This window comes from Vigna umbellata, chromosome 3, assembly GCF_029865625.1.
Source record: "Vigna umbellata cultivar VRB3 chromosome 3, Vumbellata_1.0, whole genome shotgun sequence".
NCBI classification, from domain to species: Eukaryota; Viridiplantae; Streptophyta; class Magnoliopsida; order Fabales; family Fabaceae; genus Vigna; species Vigna umbellata.
This window is the reverse complement of record NC_142167.1, coordinates 30743134-30759840: the sequence shown is the minus strand read 5'-3', so window position 1 is coordinate 30759840 and position 16707 is coordinate 30743134. Positions and strand designations below refer to the sequence as shown.

General features: G+C 38.5%; 1 protein-coding gene across 1 annotated transcript; it reads left to right on the top strand.

The window, feature by feature from the left end:
- The first annotated feature begins 9118 nt into the window (after positions 1–9118).
- On the top strand, positions 9119–10210 carry LOC124831979 (uncharacterized). The gene has a single exon (XM_047306087.2). It carries the CDS (start codon positions 9119–9121, stop codon positions 10208–10210), a length of 1092 nt encoding a protein of 363 aa, XP_047162043.2.
- Positions 10211–16707: the final 6497 nt, after the last annotated feature.

Sequence of the window (16707 nt, the reverse complement as noted above, 5' to 3'; positions counted from 1 at the left end):
GGATTTTATGGACAACAAAGTTTCTTGACTTAAGAGAGTGCATAATTCATTCATTCACATTAACAATTCATCTCTCTTTTACTTTTTATGTGAGAAACCAAATATTCAATTTATTTCCAACTTCACTTACATTGAGCTCATTCTTTCTTCTTTTATTTTTACTTTTGCTCAATTTTTTTTCATGAATTTCAAAAAGTTCTTTTTGGTTTCTCACCACCCCAAACTTGAACCATTCTCCATTACCACATACACAAACTCTACTCAACTCAAGGTAAGGATTTCAAAAAGGGTTTTTCAACTTCCAAATTTAGGCTCAAGGTGCAAAGGATAGAGAAAAACGTTGATCTTTGTTAGCTTCACCTATAGACATTGGCTCTAAGGGAAAAGAAAAACATGGTCTTGATCATTTGTAACAAACAAGCAAGTGGTTTAATCATACAAACTTAGGAAAAATCAATCATGCTTCCAAAGTAATAACATTCAATCAATCAAAAACTCTAGAGCCCAACCTCTCACTGGTTAACTCAAGTTCCATAATTTGATAAACATCCTGCCCAACACATTAATCACAATTAACATCATGCATATATTTTTAACAAAACTATGAGCAACCACCATCTATTATAAGACTTGACCATGCATCATCTCAACATCAATCACACAATAAAGCAGCACAAGATAGAAATTACTCATCACACACATATTATAGCCAAACCATCCAAACATATCATTAAGCTGAGTACATATTTCAAAGCCACAATTCAACAAATTAAAGTAAAAGAAAAAGAAAACTCATGTTAAGATATCATTCATCAGTAAATGCTATCCAGCATCCATCAATAGATGCTTCCCAACAAATCTAGCATCCATCAGTAGATGTTCTCCACAGATCAACCTCGACTATCATCTGAGTCATCCTCCTCGTCTTCATCATCTTGCTCTTCATCTTCCTCTTCCTCCTCTTCTTCCTCTTCTTCTTCATCTTCCTCCATAGTCGCAACACCAGAGGCTCCAACTCCTCCACCATCCTGAGTTGGATCTGAAAGCCAAGCAACATAAGCCTGGAATTCTTCCTGAGTCATGAACTTCCTCTCAGGAAAGGCGGAAGTTAGATTCATCATTATAGCATGCTCGCCTCTACACAACGCCTCCATCCTAGACTCCATTAGAGACATGTACATGTCTCTTATCTGGAATGGTGCAACATCCTATGCCTGCCCCTACTGATCCGGCTATGGCACTCTCCTACGAACCCTTGAAGGCTGAGATGTTGGCATAGGTATTCAAGCTTCATCTAGCATGCAATACTGGGTATAGTATGACGCATGAATTTCCTTCCTAGGTCTTTCAAATGGAGGATGTGAGACATTCACCCCTACTAACTCGCACAAATGGGTGATAAGAGAAGGATGCCCCAAAGGTGCCTTGTTGTTGACAGAATGGGCACAGTGTTTTATTTCATCAGCTATGACTTGCCCCAAATTAATATTCAGCCCTCTGAGAACATAGAAAAGGAATACTACCCTGTTTGTAGTAATAATAGACACATGGGAGCAAGGTTGGATATTGGCATGTGTAAATGTCATCAAATATTTAGCCAATGGGGTCAAATAAGTCCTCCTAATGTGGATGGGTGTATCATTCATGTTCCTCTGAAACCTCCCACCTGGCATGCACAATGTTTGCTCCACCTCAGCATAATTGATGTCCTCATCCATAGCTAGAACAAACTGACATTGCTCTCCAATCCATTCAGACCCAAGGAAACTGTTGATAGTGTCAGCATCATAGGGAATTCTCTTCCCTTTCACATAACTGCTATAAGTCTCATGATTGTTTCCAAATCCCTTGCCATTGGTGTAAAACTCCTTCACCACGGCTATGTTGGCCGGTGAAGGGTAAGAGGCTACATTCTCCCATTGCCTCCTTCCTAGCTCTCTTTCAAACTCAGGTGCCATGAGAGGTATCAGTCCCACCTCCTCTCCATCAAAAGTCTCTAGTTCTGGACCGTCTGAAAATGCCTTTCATGCATTTGTGAGAGGAATTTGTTGGAATAGATATGTTTCTTTCTTTGAGTATTCCATAATATCTATACATTTTAACACATCCTCACTAGTCAACATAAACATCCTATCATCTAAGCACCCATCACCATAAAAAGCCTCTTTCTCCAACGCTGAGGGCGAATCAGAGGGCCTTTAGCTGTACCGGCACATGACCAGAATCACCAAAACACACACCATAAAACAGTCGCGCCGGCACTGAGCGCCCCTAAGTGGGCCCCTCAGTGCCATATCAGAAAAAAACCTCACGGCCTTTGTTGGCCAAATGCACCATACACACACTTTCCACAATGCAATAATCATCAATAATCCATCCAGCAATAGTTTATTCAACAGATCTACCACTAATCATGCATAAACCTCAAGAATAAAAAACTATCAAGAGTTAAAAATTGAAAGTGCAAGATGCTTACTTGAGTAGAGTCCCAAATGTTTCAAAATAGGCACAAGAGCTAGTGGAAACTTAGGAATTCTCTGCACAATAGCCACAACAACCACACAAACCCCAAGCTTAGTGAATGGAATGAAGCAAAGAGTATTGGAGATGGTGATTTTTGTAGAAAAGATGAAACGGGGAAGTAGTAGGGAACCTTAATCAAGGCTTTTTGGTGGCTGGAAAGTGGAGGAATGAGAAGTGAGCAAGGAATAACACCTATTAGGGTTAGAAGAGTGAAGTGGGCCTAATGACGCTGAGCTTAAAAAGCCCATAAAACCAAACAGTGTCGCTGGCGCTCAACACCCTTCTAAGGGGCGCTCAACGCGACGCGTTACTTTTTCTCCGCTCTTTTCTTGCTTTTGCTAAGTGTTTTTAGGTAAGATCTCTCAGTTTCAACCCTTGATTTTTCAAATTTTTTGCTCTTTCAATGCTTTCCCACTCAAGCATAACATCTCACACTTAAAATAATTTAACTCATGATGCACATCAAACCATAAATCCACAAACACATCCCTAAAACTAAAGCATATCAAACAAAACCAAATTAAAAGTTCTCAAAAACACTGATTTGCCTCCCAGAAAGCGCTTGTTTAACGTCACGAGCCTGACGCCATAATGTTCAGTTTGAAATTTTTAAGTTGGTGTTGTTCCTTTTGCTTTCATCACACCAACTTGTTTTTAACAACTTCCTGTCCGCCTTCTTAACTCTTCTAGTATATGGAGCTTCAATCTCAATAACTCCATTAACTTTAATCTCCTTCACAACCCATAACCTGTTCTTGTATTTGAATGGTTTCCCAGGTTTGAATTCTTCATCTTCAATCTTCAAGTCTTGGTAGATTATCTTCTCTTGAATCTCCTTCTCTTCTTCCTTGACTTGTGACAAGAAACGATTCTTCCCTTTCTTGATTGAGCTAGCAGTTTGTTTAGATACACTAGTCTTTAACACTTCTGTATCTTTTGGACTAGCCTTCTTCAATTGAATCGGTTGCTCATCATCAAAGACATTAAAAATCACCTCTTCATCTTGGTCTTTAAGTACTAAAACTCCATCATCTACATTGATGACAACCTTGGCTGTCTTCATGAATGGCCTTCCAAGAATGATAGGAATCTTCAAATCTTCCCCCATCTCCATTACCACAAAATCCATCGGGAATTTTAATTTATCAACTTGCACCACAACGTCCTCCACTATGCCATAAGGATTCTTGGTAGATCTATCCGTCATTTGCAACACTATCTTTGTCGGTTTGACCTCAAGACCATCAATCTTCTTGAGCATGGATTAGAGCATCAAGTTGATACTAGCCCCTAAATCAATTAGAGCTTTCCCTACTTTACACTTTCCAATATTGCAAGGAATAGTGAAGCTTTCCGGATCTTTGACTTTAGGAGGGAGTGTCTTTTGAAAAATCACACTACAATTTCATTGTACTTCAATGGTTCCCTCATCTACATATTTTTTTCTTTTTGAGGGGCTTTTTCAACCAACTTGCATATGCAAGAATTTGGTGTAGTGCTTCAATCAATGGAATGGTAATCCCTAATTTCTTGAACATCTCCTTAAAACACCCTAATTGTCTCTCTTTTTCCTTTCTAGTAAACTCTTTAGGGTAAGGAAGAACTTTCTCAATTTTTCTCTCTTTCTTCTCTCCCTCTTCTTCTTTTCTTTATTCTTCTCCTTCCTCTCAACCTTATTTTTCCTCTCACTTTCTTCTTTCTTTTCACTCAACTCATCTTTTTCTTTTCTCTCTATTATTCTTTCTTCCAACCTCTCACTACTAATGCTTATGATAGCATTACAATCCTCTTTAGGTTTAACTTCAGTATTAGTCCCAAACTACTTTTTAGATTTTTCCTCCAACTTTTTAGCCAGTTGGCCAACTTGTATCTCAAAATTCCTTTTAGCAGCTTTAGTGCTTTTGTGATTGGAGATAGACACTTGCATAAACTATTGGAGTGTCTCTTCTAACTTTGCATTTCTCTCATATAGTGAAGGTTGTTGTTTCCACTGGTGTTGTTGTTGTTGTGGTCTATTGTAATGCCCAGCTTGCCCTTGACCCATGCTTGGGTGAGGTTTCCACCCTTGGTTGTAATTACCTTGGCGAAATTGATTACCTTGACCCATAAAATTGACTTCTTCTTGGGTCAATTCCGGCATATCACATTGACCATTAATATGATCACCTCCACACAACTCACAAAGTTGTTGTTGAACTTGAGAAAAGTTCTACACCTCCCTTGGAAATTGAGAGATTTTCTTCATTAGAGTCTCCAGTTGTTGAGTCATAATCTTATTTTGTGCCAACAGATTATCTTGAGATTTCAATTGTAGAACTCCCTTTTGTTGCAATTGAGTCCTTTCACTATGCATCTCATTATCATTTGTAGCCATATTTTCAATCAAATCATAGGCTTCCTCTAGAGTCTTGCATTTGATATTACCTCCAGCTGAGGCATCCAGCTTCAATTTAGTTTGTGAGCTTAGACCTCCAAGGAATAGAATGACTAATGTAGGTTCATCAAAACCATGAGTAGGCGTCTTCTCAACAAGCCTTTAAATTGGTCCCATGCTTGACCGAGTGTTTCATCCATGCCTTGCCTGAAAGAAGAAATTTCCTGCTTACCTTTGTTTACTTTTGACTGTGGAAAGTATTTGTTTAGAAACTTTGCAACCACGACTTCCCACTCAGTAAAGCTATTCTCCGGAAAAGAGTTCAACCACATCTTAGCATTGTCTCCCAAAGAGAAAGGGAACAAGCTAAGTCTAATAGCTTCATCTGGCACACAATTGATCTTCATAGTGTTGCATATTTCATTGAATGTGGTTAGATGCTTATATGGATTTTCATGTGTCAATCCATTAAATTGGTTACTCTTTACCAATTGAATCAACACAGGCTTCATCTCCATGTTTGCAGCATTAACCCTCGGCCTTGCAATGCTGTTAAAATGATGAGGGCCAATGGCTGTTGCATAATCTGCCAGGGTATGTCTACCATTCTGTTCTTCAGCCATATTTTTTATTCCCTCGTCAGATCTTTGTGGTGAAGGCTGTAAAAGAGTCTCAAGAGAAGGGAAAAGTTTTTTGGACGTCCTGTTTCTCCTTTTTCTTCTACTGTTGTCTAGACCCGCAAGAAGAGGTTCAGAAACTTTAGTGCTTCTAGTCCGAATTGTACCCTGCATACACTAGAGAACAAAACACTAGCGCACCCAATTAGCACTAACAGATAGAAAAGATAAAAAAATAACAAGATAAAAAGATAAAATGATAAAAAGATAAAAAGATAAAAAAATAAAAAAATAAAAAAATAAAAATAAAAATAAAAGATAAAGTCTAATCGGTTAAGAATCACACAAAAGTATAGTTTAAACCACGAGTCCCCAGAAACAACGCCAAATACTTGTTAAGATGTCGGCAAGTGTACCGAATCGTATCAAGTAATATAAAATGGTAAGACCAAGTATCGTTTCCCAAGAGACTCACGACACTAGACTGTCATGTAATTACTTAACTAATTAAGACTTCTGAAGAACAATTTGGAATTTTGAATGTAAAGCAAGAAAGTAAATATGAATGATCTTTTGACCAATTGAAAGAAAAACACAAATTTGAATGGATGATATTGAATATGAAATGAATATGTTGTTGGGGTTTAGATTTCACCTAATTTACTCTCATGCATATATCAATTTATCTTCTTCATTCAATAGTTAACATCACTCTCTAAATTACTTAAAACCAAATCCCTCGACGAAGAAAGCATATCCTTAATTACTAGACCATAATCCCTTGCATCCCTAATAATTAATTCTGCAATACGATTAGGGCTTAAGATGACCAAAACTCATATCCCCATCCTTGAGAAATACTGCTTTTGGGAGCAATCCTCCAGAACATGAATTGTAAGATACCTCCCGATACTCATGCAAATCATACATCATATCATGAATGAGTTAAACATAACAAGCATTGAGTAAAGAAGAATTACCCTAACAATTGATGAAAGAAGCATATATAATTAAGATCAATTCAAAGACATGAGAGTTCACAAGGTTACATCATCCCCCAACAACAAATAATGTTTAGTTCTCCATCGTCATGGAGAAACTAGATGAACAATGGAATGAAAAAGATAGAAAAACCCTAAAAACTGAAGAGGAGAGCTTTCGCATCCACTTCTGCCTCTAGAGAATTGAACAAAATCTGAATTTGTGTTAATTTTGTCAAGAGATACCCTCTCTAGGTCGAGCTAATCCTTAAATAGGATTGAATTGGGCCATGGGCCAATGTTGCCACCGCTCAGTGCCCCTACTAAGGGCGTTCAGGCGTGCTTGCGAAAGAATGGCACTCAGCGTCCAATGGAGGGCGCTCAGGCATGAAACGTTGCAGGAAATATGGCGGTCAACACCCCAAAAAGGGCGCCCAGGCGTGAATGCGTAGCTGCAGTCCTGAGGGTGATGAGTCAATATTTTCTTCACTTCACTTAGCTTATTATGCTAGATTTAATCAGGGAATTGTACTTGAATGTCCATTATTTCCCCATTTTTTTTTCTAATTGTGCTTAATTTGACTAGAAATTCTTATTTTAATTAATTTGAATTATGTGAGCTCATTATTTTCATTATTGGTTGCAGGGAAAATTTTGGAAATATATTTTGGGACATTAGAAGGGTTGACACATAATTCAAGACTCTTCACTTAGGCATTTTAGATTTAGTTAAATTGTAATTTAGTTGTTTAAAACTTTTTGAACCAACTTGTGCATTTTGGGCCAATTTTGGAAAAGTAGGTTAGGCCCAAAAGTGGGGGTAGCTGACTTGGCACCCTAGGATTTAGTGCAGCCGCCACCCACACGAAAAAGGGGCTTCTTCATTTTCTCGGAACAGTGGCTGTGTCCATGGGGGGAGAAAGGAGCTCCAAGAGGTTTTCTTTTTGTTGTTCTCTTGCTTGAACTAATCAAAGGATTGTATTTTCTTTATATTGTAATGCATACAGCTACTCATTAAGTCATTTTTCACTGTTCATTGCATCATTCATCTTTTTCACTATTCGTCGTCATCTACTGCAAATTTTTAGGTTTCTACTGTGCACGTTGCGTTTCTACTGTTGTTGCGTTCTTGGGTTACCAGAGATGATCTTGTGAATCAGTTTAATTCCATTCAGTGCATTTCCATTCACGTTAGAATAATTTCTGCTTATTTGTGCATCTCGTATTTAGTTTTTGCCACACTGCTTTCAATTTCGGATCAAATTTGCATTTCCATTGCTGTATTACATTTCATTCTGCGGTTAAAATTCGTTTTCTGGTTCTTTGGTTTTGCTACGTTAAAACTGTTCGATCTGTGAAGAGTTATTCACTGACAAATCGTTCGGTTTGTGAGTGCCTACCCCTTGGCTACCGTTCCATTAGCTTGATGTTTAAATGTTTTTATACCGTTCAACCTTGTTCACCATTAGCTTGTTTACTTTTTCATTTCTAAATTCCATTCGGTTCTTAGTTGTATCGTTCCGCTTTCTTCTGTGTTTACTAATTTTAATTGTTCTGCTCAACTACCATGCAAATTTCTTCTCTATTAACTCATTCCGTTTACCATTTCCAGTTGCATTTGCTTGCTGTAGTGTACCGTTCGGTCTCTAACTTCACTGTTAGAGATCGCTCGGCCTTTCTTTTTTCCTCTTCTGATCTCAATTATCGCTCGGTCTAACTCTTAGGGTCGTTTGGTTTCAATTTGTTATGTTTAGCTTTTACTTGTGCTTCAGTTTTACATTTGTCATTCGGTTTCCTTCATTTCCTGCATTTCCATCATACTTTCTTTAGAGACTGTTCGGTCTCCGCTTTTACCGTTCGATCATCTTCAGAATCGCTCTGTCAACTTAACTTTTCACCTTTAAACTGATCGGTCTCACTTTAGGACCATTCGGTCTGTCCTGTTTTCAACATTTTTCATTGTTTTCAGTAATATTCTGTTGTCTTCAATTTCCAATTTTAATTTAGTTTATTGTTCCTTGCAAAAAAAACTTTCAAACCCCCCCACTACGTGTTTGACCTAAGTCTCGAACCACATTTGGTCCTTGAGAGACGACCTAGGAGTCACTTCCTAGTATTATACTGCACTTTTATTGCACATCAAATTTGCATGGGCCGCGACAGACCCATCAAATTTTGGCGCCGTTGCCAGGGACCAACGGTTCGGTCTTAGGTCTTTTGTTGTGTTAGTGTGTGTTGTGTTTTGTCCTCTGTTGCGAGTTTGATGTTCTGTCTTGTGTGTTTGAGTGTGTGTTTTATTTTTTTTAGGTTGTTTTGTGTGTTTGCCAATTTTGTGCTATTATTTCACGGTTGTAGAGTGTTGTGACTTAATGTATGACTAGAGGCAATCCTGAGCCTATAAACCCTTTGATCCTGAGATTGATAAGACGTTTTATAGGTTAGGTAGGCATTCTAGGAATTTATGTTTAGAGTCTATTTTTGAGTTAGTTCCATTAGATACTTTGCATCTTACTACTGATTCTGAATCTTCTGCTCAATACTTTGTGCATATTGCATCTACTACATCTGTTGCATCTGCACTTGATTCTGATTCTAATTCTGTTATTTTTCACACTGAGAACAATATGGCACAACCTCCATCTCGTGGGAGGACTTTTAGGGATATGGCTGCAGCTGATTTCACTTATGAAAGCTTGTGCATCCAATATCCTGATGAGAACATACCGTATGTTCTCAAAACTGGACTAATTCATTTGTTGCCTAAGTTTCATGGCCTTGAAGGTGAGTGTCCGCATAAGCATCTGAAGGAATTCCATATTGTCTGTTCCACGATGAAGCCTCATGATGTTCTTGAAGATCATATCTTCTTAAAGGCATTCTCTCATTCACTAGACAATGTAGCAAAGGAGTCGTTATACTGCTTAGCGCCTAGATCCATCACCAGCTGGGATGATCTGAAGAGGTTGTTCTTAGAGAAAGTTTTTCCAGCATCTCGAACCATAACTATCAGAAAAGACATATTTGAGATTAGGCAATTTGGTGGAGAGAGTTTATATGAGTACTGGGAAAGATTCAAGAAACTTTGTGCAAGCTGTCCTCACCATCAGATACTTGAGCAACTCCTTCTTCAGTATTTCTATGAAGGCCTCAACAACATGGATAGGAGTATGATTGATGCTGCCAATGGTGGAGCATTAGGAGAGACGACGCCTGCTGAAGTCAGGCACTTGATTGAGAAAATGGCTTCCAACTCCCAACAGTTTAGCGGTAGAAGTGATGTCATTGTGGTGAGGGGAGTACACGATATTGCTACCCAAACTTCATCATCTGCTGATAGGAAATTGGAAAACAAGCTTGATTCTCTTGTGAGTTTAGTGGTACAACTGAGTGTCAATCAGAGACCGACATCTCCATCTGCATCTGTTGCGCGGCTATGTACTATATGTCCTTCTAGTGATCATTATACAGATGACTACCCTTCTTTGCAGCAACCTATTGGCCATGATGCATCTCAAGCCTATGTTGCAAACATACAACCCAACAGGCAACCGCAGCAGCAAAATTATGACTTGTCTAGCAACAAGTATAACCAAGGGTGGAAGAATCACCCAAATCTTAGATGGTCCAATAATTCACAACAACAACCACAACAACAACTACAACATTTCCAGAATGCTGCAGGCCCTAATAGACCATATTTGCCTCCACATGTTTAGAGATATCAGAAGCAACAACAACAAGAGATTCCTGCCCAGCTAGCTCCCCAACCTTCCACTTCTTCTTCTGAGCTTACATTAGAGGAGTTGTTGAGGCAGATGACTGCTCAGAATATGCAATTTCAGCAGATGATTGCTCAAAATATGCAGTTCCAACAAGAGACCAGGGCGTCCATCCAGAACCTGACCAATCAAATGAGGCAGATGGCCACATAGCTAAATCAAGCATAGTCTCAAAACTCTGATAGATTGCCTTCTCAGACTGTGCAAAATCCTAAAAATGAAAATGTTAGTGCCATCAACCTCAGATCAGGGAAGCAAATTGTTGTGCCTACAGTGCCACCACCTGCACCTACACCTACACCTATTGCTTCTCAGAGAAAGAAGGACCTGGCAAGTCCTACTAGGACATTTGAGGCAGGTGGACCTTCTTCCTCTTCCGGTGGTTGTGCCTCTTCTTCAGGTGGACCTTCTTCTTCCACCACCACCAGTGAGTCTCCTACTGTGCACCGAGCTATACCTCTTTCATTCCCTTCAAAAGCAATTCCTACCAAAAAGATGGAAGAGGTGGACAAAGAAATATTGGAGACATTCAGGAAGGTAGAGGTGAACATACCTCTTCTTGATGCCATAAAGCATATTCCTAGATATGCAAAATTCTTGAAAGACCTGTGCACGCATAAGAGAAAAATGAAAGGAGATGAGAGGATCAGCATGGTCAAGAATGTATACGCGCCCATTGGTAAGTCGGTCCCGCACATTCTTGGAAAGTGCATTGACTCAGGTACATTTTGCATTCCCTGTGTGATTGGAAATAGTAAATTTGAAAATGCCATGCTTGATTTGGGTGCTTTCATAAATGTCATGCCTCTTTCAATTTAAATCCATGTCTCTTGGTCCTTTACAACCTACGAGTGTGGTCATTCAGTTGGCCAATAAGAGTGTTACCCACCCGATAGGTTACATAGATGATGTCTTGGTTCGGGTTGGCGAATTGATCTTTCCTACTGACTTCTATATCTTGGAAATGGAGGAGGGATTCTCTCATGGATTCGCTCCCATCATCTTAGGCAGGCCATTTTTGAAAACTGCCCGAACCAAAATTGATGTGTATGCCGGAACTTTAACCATGGAATGTGTTGATATTGTTGTTCATGTTAATATTCTTGATGCAATGAAGTTCCCAACTGAGGACCACTCTATTTTTAGGATTGATATTCTGGATGACATTATTGATAAATATGTTGTTGATGAGTTTGATTCTTTGCATGAGAAAGAGCATCCCTTTCTATCTTCTCTACATTCATTCATTGAATCTGATTTTGAATCAGAATTTGAAATTGATGTTGATGTTCTTGTGGATTGTGATATTCATGATGATGATGATAGTAGTGGTGTTGATGGTTTATCTATAATGGATGTTGAATTGGAGTCTGATGAGTTGGGTGTGTTGCCTTTACCTGTGAATTCTTTAGAGTCAGAATGCACTAACCACGTTGCAGGAAGTACAAATGAATCTGACTTGTAGGAACCCACTCTTGAGCTTAAACAACTACCAAAGAACCTCAAGTATGCATAATTGGAGGATAATGAGAAGAACCAGGTGATCATTTTCACCTCCCTTGATGTTGTTCAAGAGGAGAAGTTGCTAAGTGTGCTGAGGAAGCACAAGGGAGCCATTGATTGGACATTGGCTGACATACCTACCATCAGCCCCTCTACTTATATGCACAAAATTCTTTTAGAAGATGGAGCAAAGTCAGTTAGGCAGCCACAACGAAGGTAAAACCCTATGATTATGGATGTCATCAAGAAGGAGGTGACCAAGCTTTTGCAAGATGGGATCATCTACCCCATATCAGATAGTCAATGGGTGAGCCCGATCCATGTTGTGCCCAAGAAGATGGCCTCACCGTGATAAAGAATAAGAAGGATGAGTTGATTCCTACTAGAGTGCAGAACAGCTGGAGAGTCTGCATTGATTACAGGAGGCTCAATCAAGCAACCAGGAAAGATCATTTCCCCCTACCCTTCATTGATCAGATGTTGGAGCGCTTGGCAGGTAAATCTCATTACTGCTTTCTTGATGGGTTTTCTGGTTATTTTCAAATCAATATTGCTCCTGAGGACCAATAGAAAACCATGTTCATTTGCCCCTTTGGCACTTTTGCCTATAGGCAAATGCCATTTGGCTTATGCAACGCCCCTGGTACCTTCCAACGGTGCATGCTTAGAATTTTTAGCGATTTTCTTGAAAGTTGACGATGAAGCCGATGTTTTGCCTATCCAGGATAACTTTCCTGATGAAAGCTTATTGACGGTTTCACTTTCTTACCCTACCCTTTGGTTTGCAAATATTGTCAATTATTTGGTTGCTTCTGTTTTCCCTTCCTTAGCATCGCGTGCTCAAATTGCTAAAATTAAGAGCGATGCTAAGTATTACATTTGGGACTACCCATATCTGTGGAAGTTGTGTAGTGATCAGGTTAAAAGAAGATGCATTCCGAACCATGAGATTTACTCTGTCCTGCAGTTTTGCCACGCCTCCTCACCTGGTGGTCATTTGGGAATTCAAAGAACGGCTCGCAGGGTGCTAGATTGTGGTTTCTATTGGCCCTCCATCTTTAAGGATGCTGAGAGGATTTGCAACACGTGCGAGCCATGTCAAAGATCAGGAGGATCACTTTCAATGAGACAACAGATTCCTCAACAGCCCATGTTGTTCTGTGAGGTATTTGATGTATAGGTTATAGATTTCATGGGTCCCTTTCCTGTTTCTTTTGGTTTCTCTCATATTCTCCTGGTTGTAGATTATGTTTCAAAATTGGTGGAAGCTAGAGCCACCAGAACTAACGATGCTCGGGTTGTTGTGGATTTTGTTAGATCTCACCTCTTTTGCAGGTTTGGAGTGTCCCAAGCAATTGTTAGTGATCAAGGAACCCATTTTTGCAACAGATCAACGCAAGCCTTGCTAACGAAGTATGGGGTGGTACACAGAGTCTTTACACCTTACCACCCTCAAACAAATGGGCAAGCAGAGATCTCAAACAGGGAGATTAAGAGGATTTTGGAGAAGATTGTCCAGCCCAATAGGAAAAATTGGAGTAATAGGTTGGACGATGCCTTTTGGGTCCACAGGACTACCTATAAAGCACCCATAGGGATGTCTCCTTATCGTGTTGTCTTTGGAAAAACATGCCATCTACCAGTTGAGATTGAGCATCGGGCCTACTGGGTTGTGAAGTCTTGCAACTTCTCCATGGACCAAGCTGGAGAGGAAAGAAAGTTGCAGCTAAACGAATTGGATGAGATCTGATTAAAGGCGTATGAGAATTCGAAGTTCTACAAAGAAAGGACAAAGAAGTTCCATCACGGTTCAATTGTTAGAAAGGACTTCGAGGTTGGCCAACAAGTTTTATTGTATAACTCTAGGCTCGGACTCATGGGGGTAAGTTGAGATCAAAGTGGACTGGACCTTTTATTGTGACTAATGTTTATCCTTATGGTGCAGTAGAGATCCAAGGTTCATCCGCAGTTGAAAGCTTCAAGGTTAATGGGCACAGACTGAAGCCTTTCCTCAACAATCCTTCTTTGTTGGATGCAGTGGTGGAGGAGACGTCTTTGGTCGACCCCACCTCTCTTTCCCTCTGACTTAGGGAGTTCTCTTTTCTCCTTCCCTCCTCACTTTTATTGCACTTTGTCTATATCTTCTTATTGTTCTCATTGTTAATCTGATGATTGTGACACATTGAGGACATTGTGTAGTTTAAGTGTGGTCTATTGGGGGAAATTTTTCTTTGAGATTTTTCTTTGAAATTTTGGGACATTAGAAGGGTTGCCACATAATGCAAGACTCTTTGCTTAGGCATTTTAGATTTAGTTAAATTGTAAGTTAGTTGTTTAGAACTTTTTGAACCAACTTGTGCATTTTGGGCCAATTTTGGAAAAGTAGGTTAGGCCCAAAAGTGGGGGTGACTGACTTAGCACCCTAGGTCTTAGTGTAGCCGCCACCTACACGAAAAAGGTACTTCTTCATTTTCTCGAAATAGTGGTTGTGTCCATAGGGGGTGAAGGGAGCTCCAAGAGGTTTTCTTTTTGTTGTTCTCTTGCTTGAACTGATCAAAGGATTGTATTTTCTTTAAATTGTAATGCATACAGCTGCTCTTTAAGTCATTTTTCACTGTTCATTGCATCATTCATCTTTTTCACTATTCGTCGTCATCTTTTTCACTGTTCATTGCATTTCCATTCACGTCAGAATAGTTTCTGCTTATCTGTGCATATCGTATTTAGTTTTGGCCGCACTGCTTTCAATTTTGGATCAAATCTACACTACATTTCATTCTACACTTAAAATTCGTTTTCTAGTTGTTTTGTTTTGCTACGTTAAAACCGTTCGATCTGTGAAGAGTTATTCACTGACAAACCGTTCGGTCTGTGAGTGCCTACCCCTTAGCTACCATTCGGCTAGTCTTTATTTTCTAGTTTAGTCTCTCGGTCTCGGTTCCATTAGCTTGATGTTTAAATGTTTTTATACCGTTCGACCTTGTTCTGCATTAGCTTGTTTACTTTTTCATTTCTAAATTCCATTCGGTTCTTAGTTGTACCGTTCGACTTTCTTCTGTGTTTACTAGTTTTAATTGTTCTACTCAACTACCGTGCGGATTTCTTCTCTATTAACTCATTTCGTTTACCATTTTCAGTTGCATTCGCTTGCTGTAGTGTATTGTTCGGTCTCTAACTTCATTGTTAGAGACCGCTCGACGTTTCTTTGTTCCTCTTCTGATTTCAATTATCGCTCGGTCTAACTCTTAGGGTCATTTGGTTTCTGCTTGTTATGTTTAGCTTTTACTTGTGCTTTAGTCTTGCATTTCTCATTCGATTTCCTACATTTCTTGCATTTCCATCACACTTTCTTTAGAGTCTGTTCAGTCTTCGCTGTTACCGTTCGGTCATCTTCGCTTTTGCAACCTTCTCTTCTAGTGCTCTTTTTGTCCTTTATGAGTTCTAACTTCTTGACAACTTAACTCATCTTCCAATTCATCTCAATTTCCTACAAAACCAAGGAGATTTAGTGATAAAATCTTCAAGTGTAACTTCAACTCTCTTATTTCCTAAAATAAACCAAAATCAAGAGAACAAACAAGTTTCTAAGTCAAAAAGGGTTCATTTGATATTAAAATTTACTCTCAAATAACGGTGAAATCAACCGTTATCATTATGGTCATAACAGAGTTAAATTTGCTACGATTTTTATGTACAAAGAACTAAGTTTGTTGGACAATAACAGACTAAAAATTTTAGTCTGTTGGTGAACAATAGACTTAAAATTTAAGTCTGTTAGTCAATAACAGACTTAAAATTTAAGTTTGTTAGTCAACAACAAACTTAAAATTTAAGTCTGTCGAATCGAAGTCTGTCATAAAACAGACTTAAAAAGTCCGAAATAACAGACTTAAAAAGTATGTTTTGTGGTAGTGAAATGAGCAACAATGGTGGAAGAACAATGTTCGTAATGGAGGAGGAGGAGAGGATGACAGTTACTATAGTGGCGCAATAGAATAGGGACTTAGCACTTTGTAAAATTTCACAAAAATTAACCCTAAGTAGAGCTTTAGGTTTCGGTTCTTTATAAAAATAAACCCTATAAATTAATAGGCTTTAATTTTATAAAGAACAAAAGCTTAAAAGCTTGATACTAAAATAAAATATTTTAAATTCAGTGACATTGTTGGAATTATTGGAAACTTTAGACACTGATTCTTATACGATCAAAGTCTGTTCTTTTATAGGTTTCAGTTTTTAAAGGAATTAAAATCTAAACGTCCCCAATAATTTCAAAAGTGTTACCGCGTGTCTATAGACTTCACTTTTCTTAAACCTACGACATATTAGGCAAAGTTAAATGGGCTTTTTATGTTAGTGATATAGAATTAGGGTTGTTAGGCGCTAATGTTACAAGTTAACAAACTTTCAAAGTCTAGTTGAACTATATTTTAATAAAAGTAATTTTTATAATTATAATATGATTTTATGTTAGGTCTAGGGGTGGTGAGTTATTTCTTTATCCAATTGAAAACTAAAATAACTTAAGGAGTTTACTTATGACAAAATGACTTAGACTAAACTTAAGCATATTCAATTGATCGATGGTGTTCTGTCATTTGCTTATCTAAGTTGGCTATATTTCTTTATTTGGACAAAGTAAGGTTATACTTTTGTTGTTAGTTCGACCTAGACAGGTATTCACTAATTTTTCCTTCTTTTGTTGTCAATTTATGTGATTTTTCTTCTTTAGTGATTGATGATAATGAGGATGTCCTAGTTGGATTCTAAATGATACAAATGTGCTTTCTAAAAAAGTTGCAAAAAAATTTTACTCTTCTTGTATAAAACATATGAATTAGGAAAACTTGATTTGGTTGCATGATGTGTCACCAGCTAAAACTTTGGTTCTTTAGAAGTTTTTGTATGATTGTTTACCTATTGATTACGAG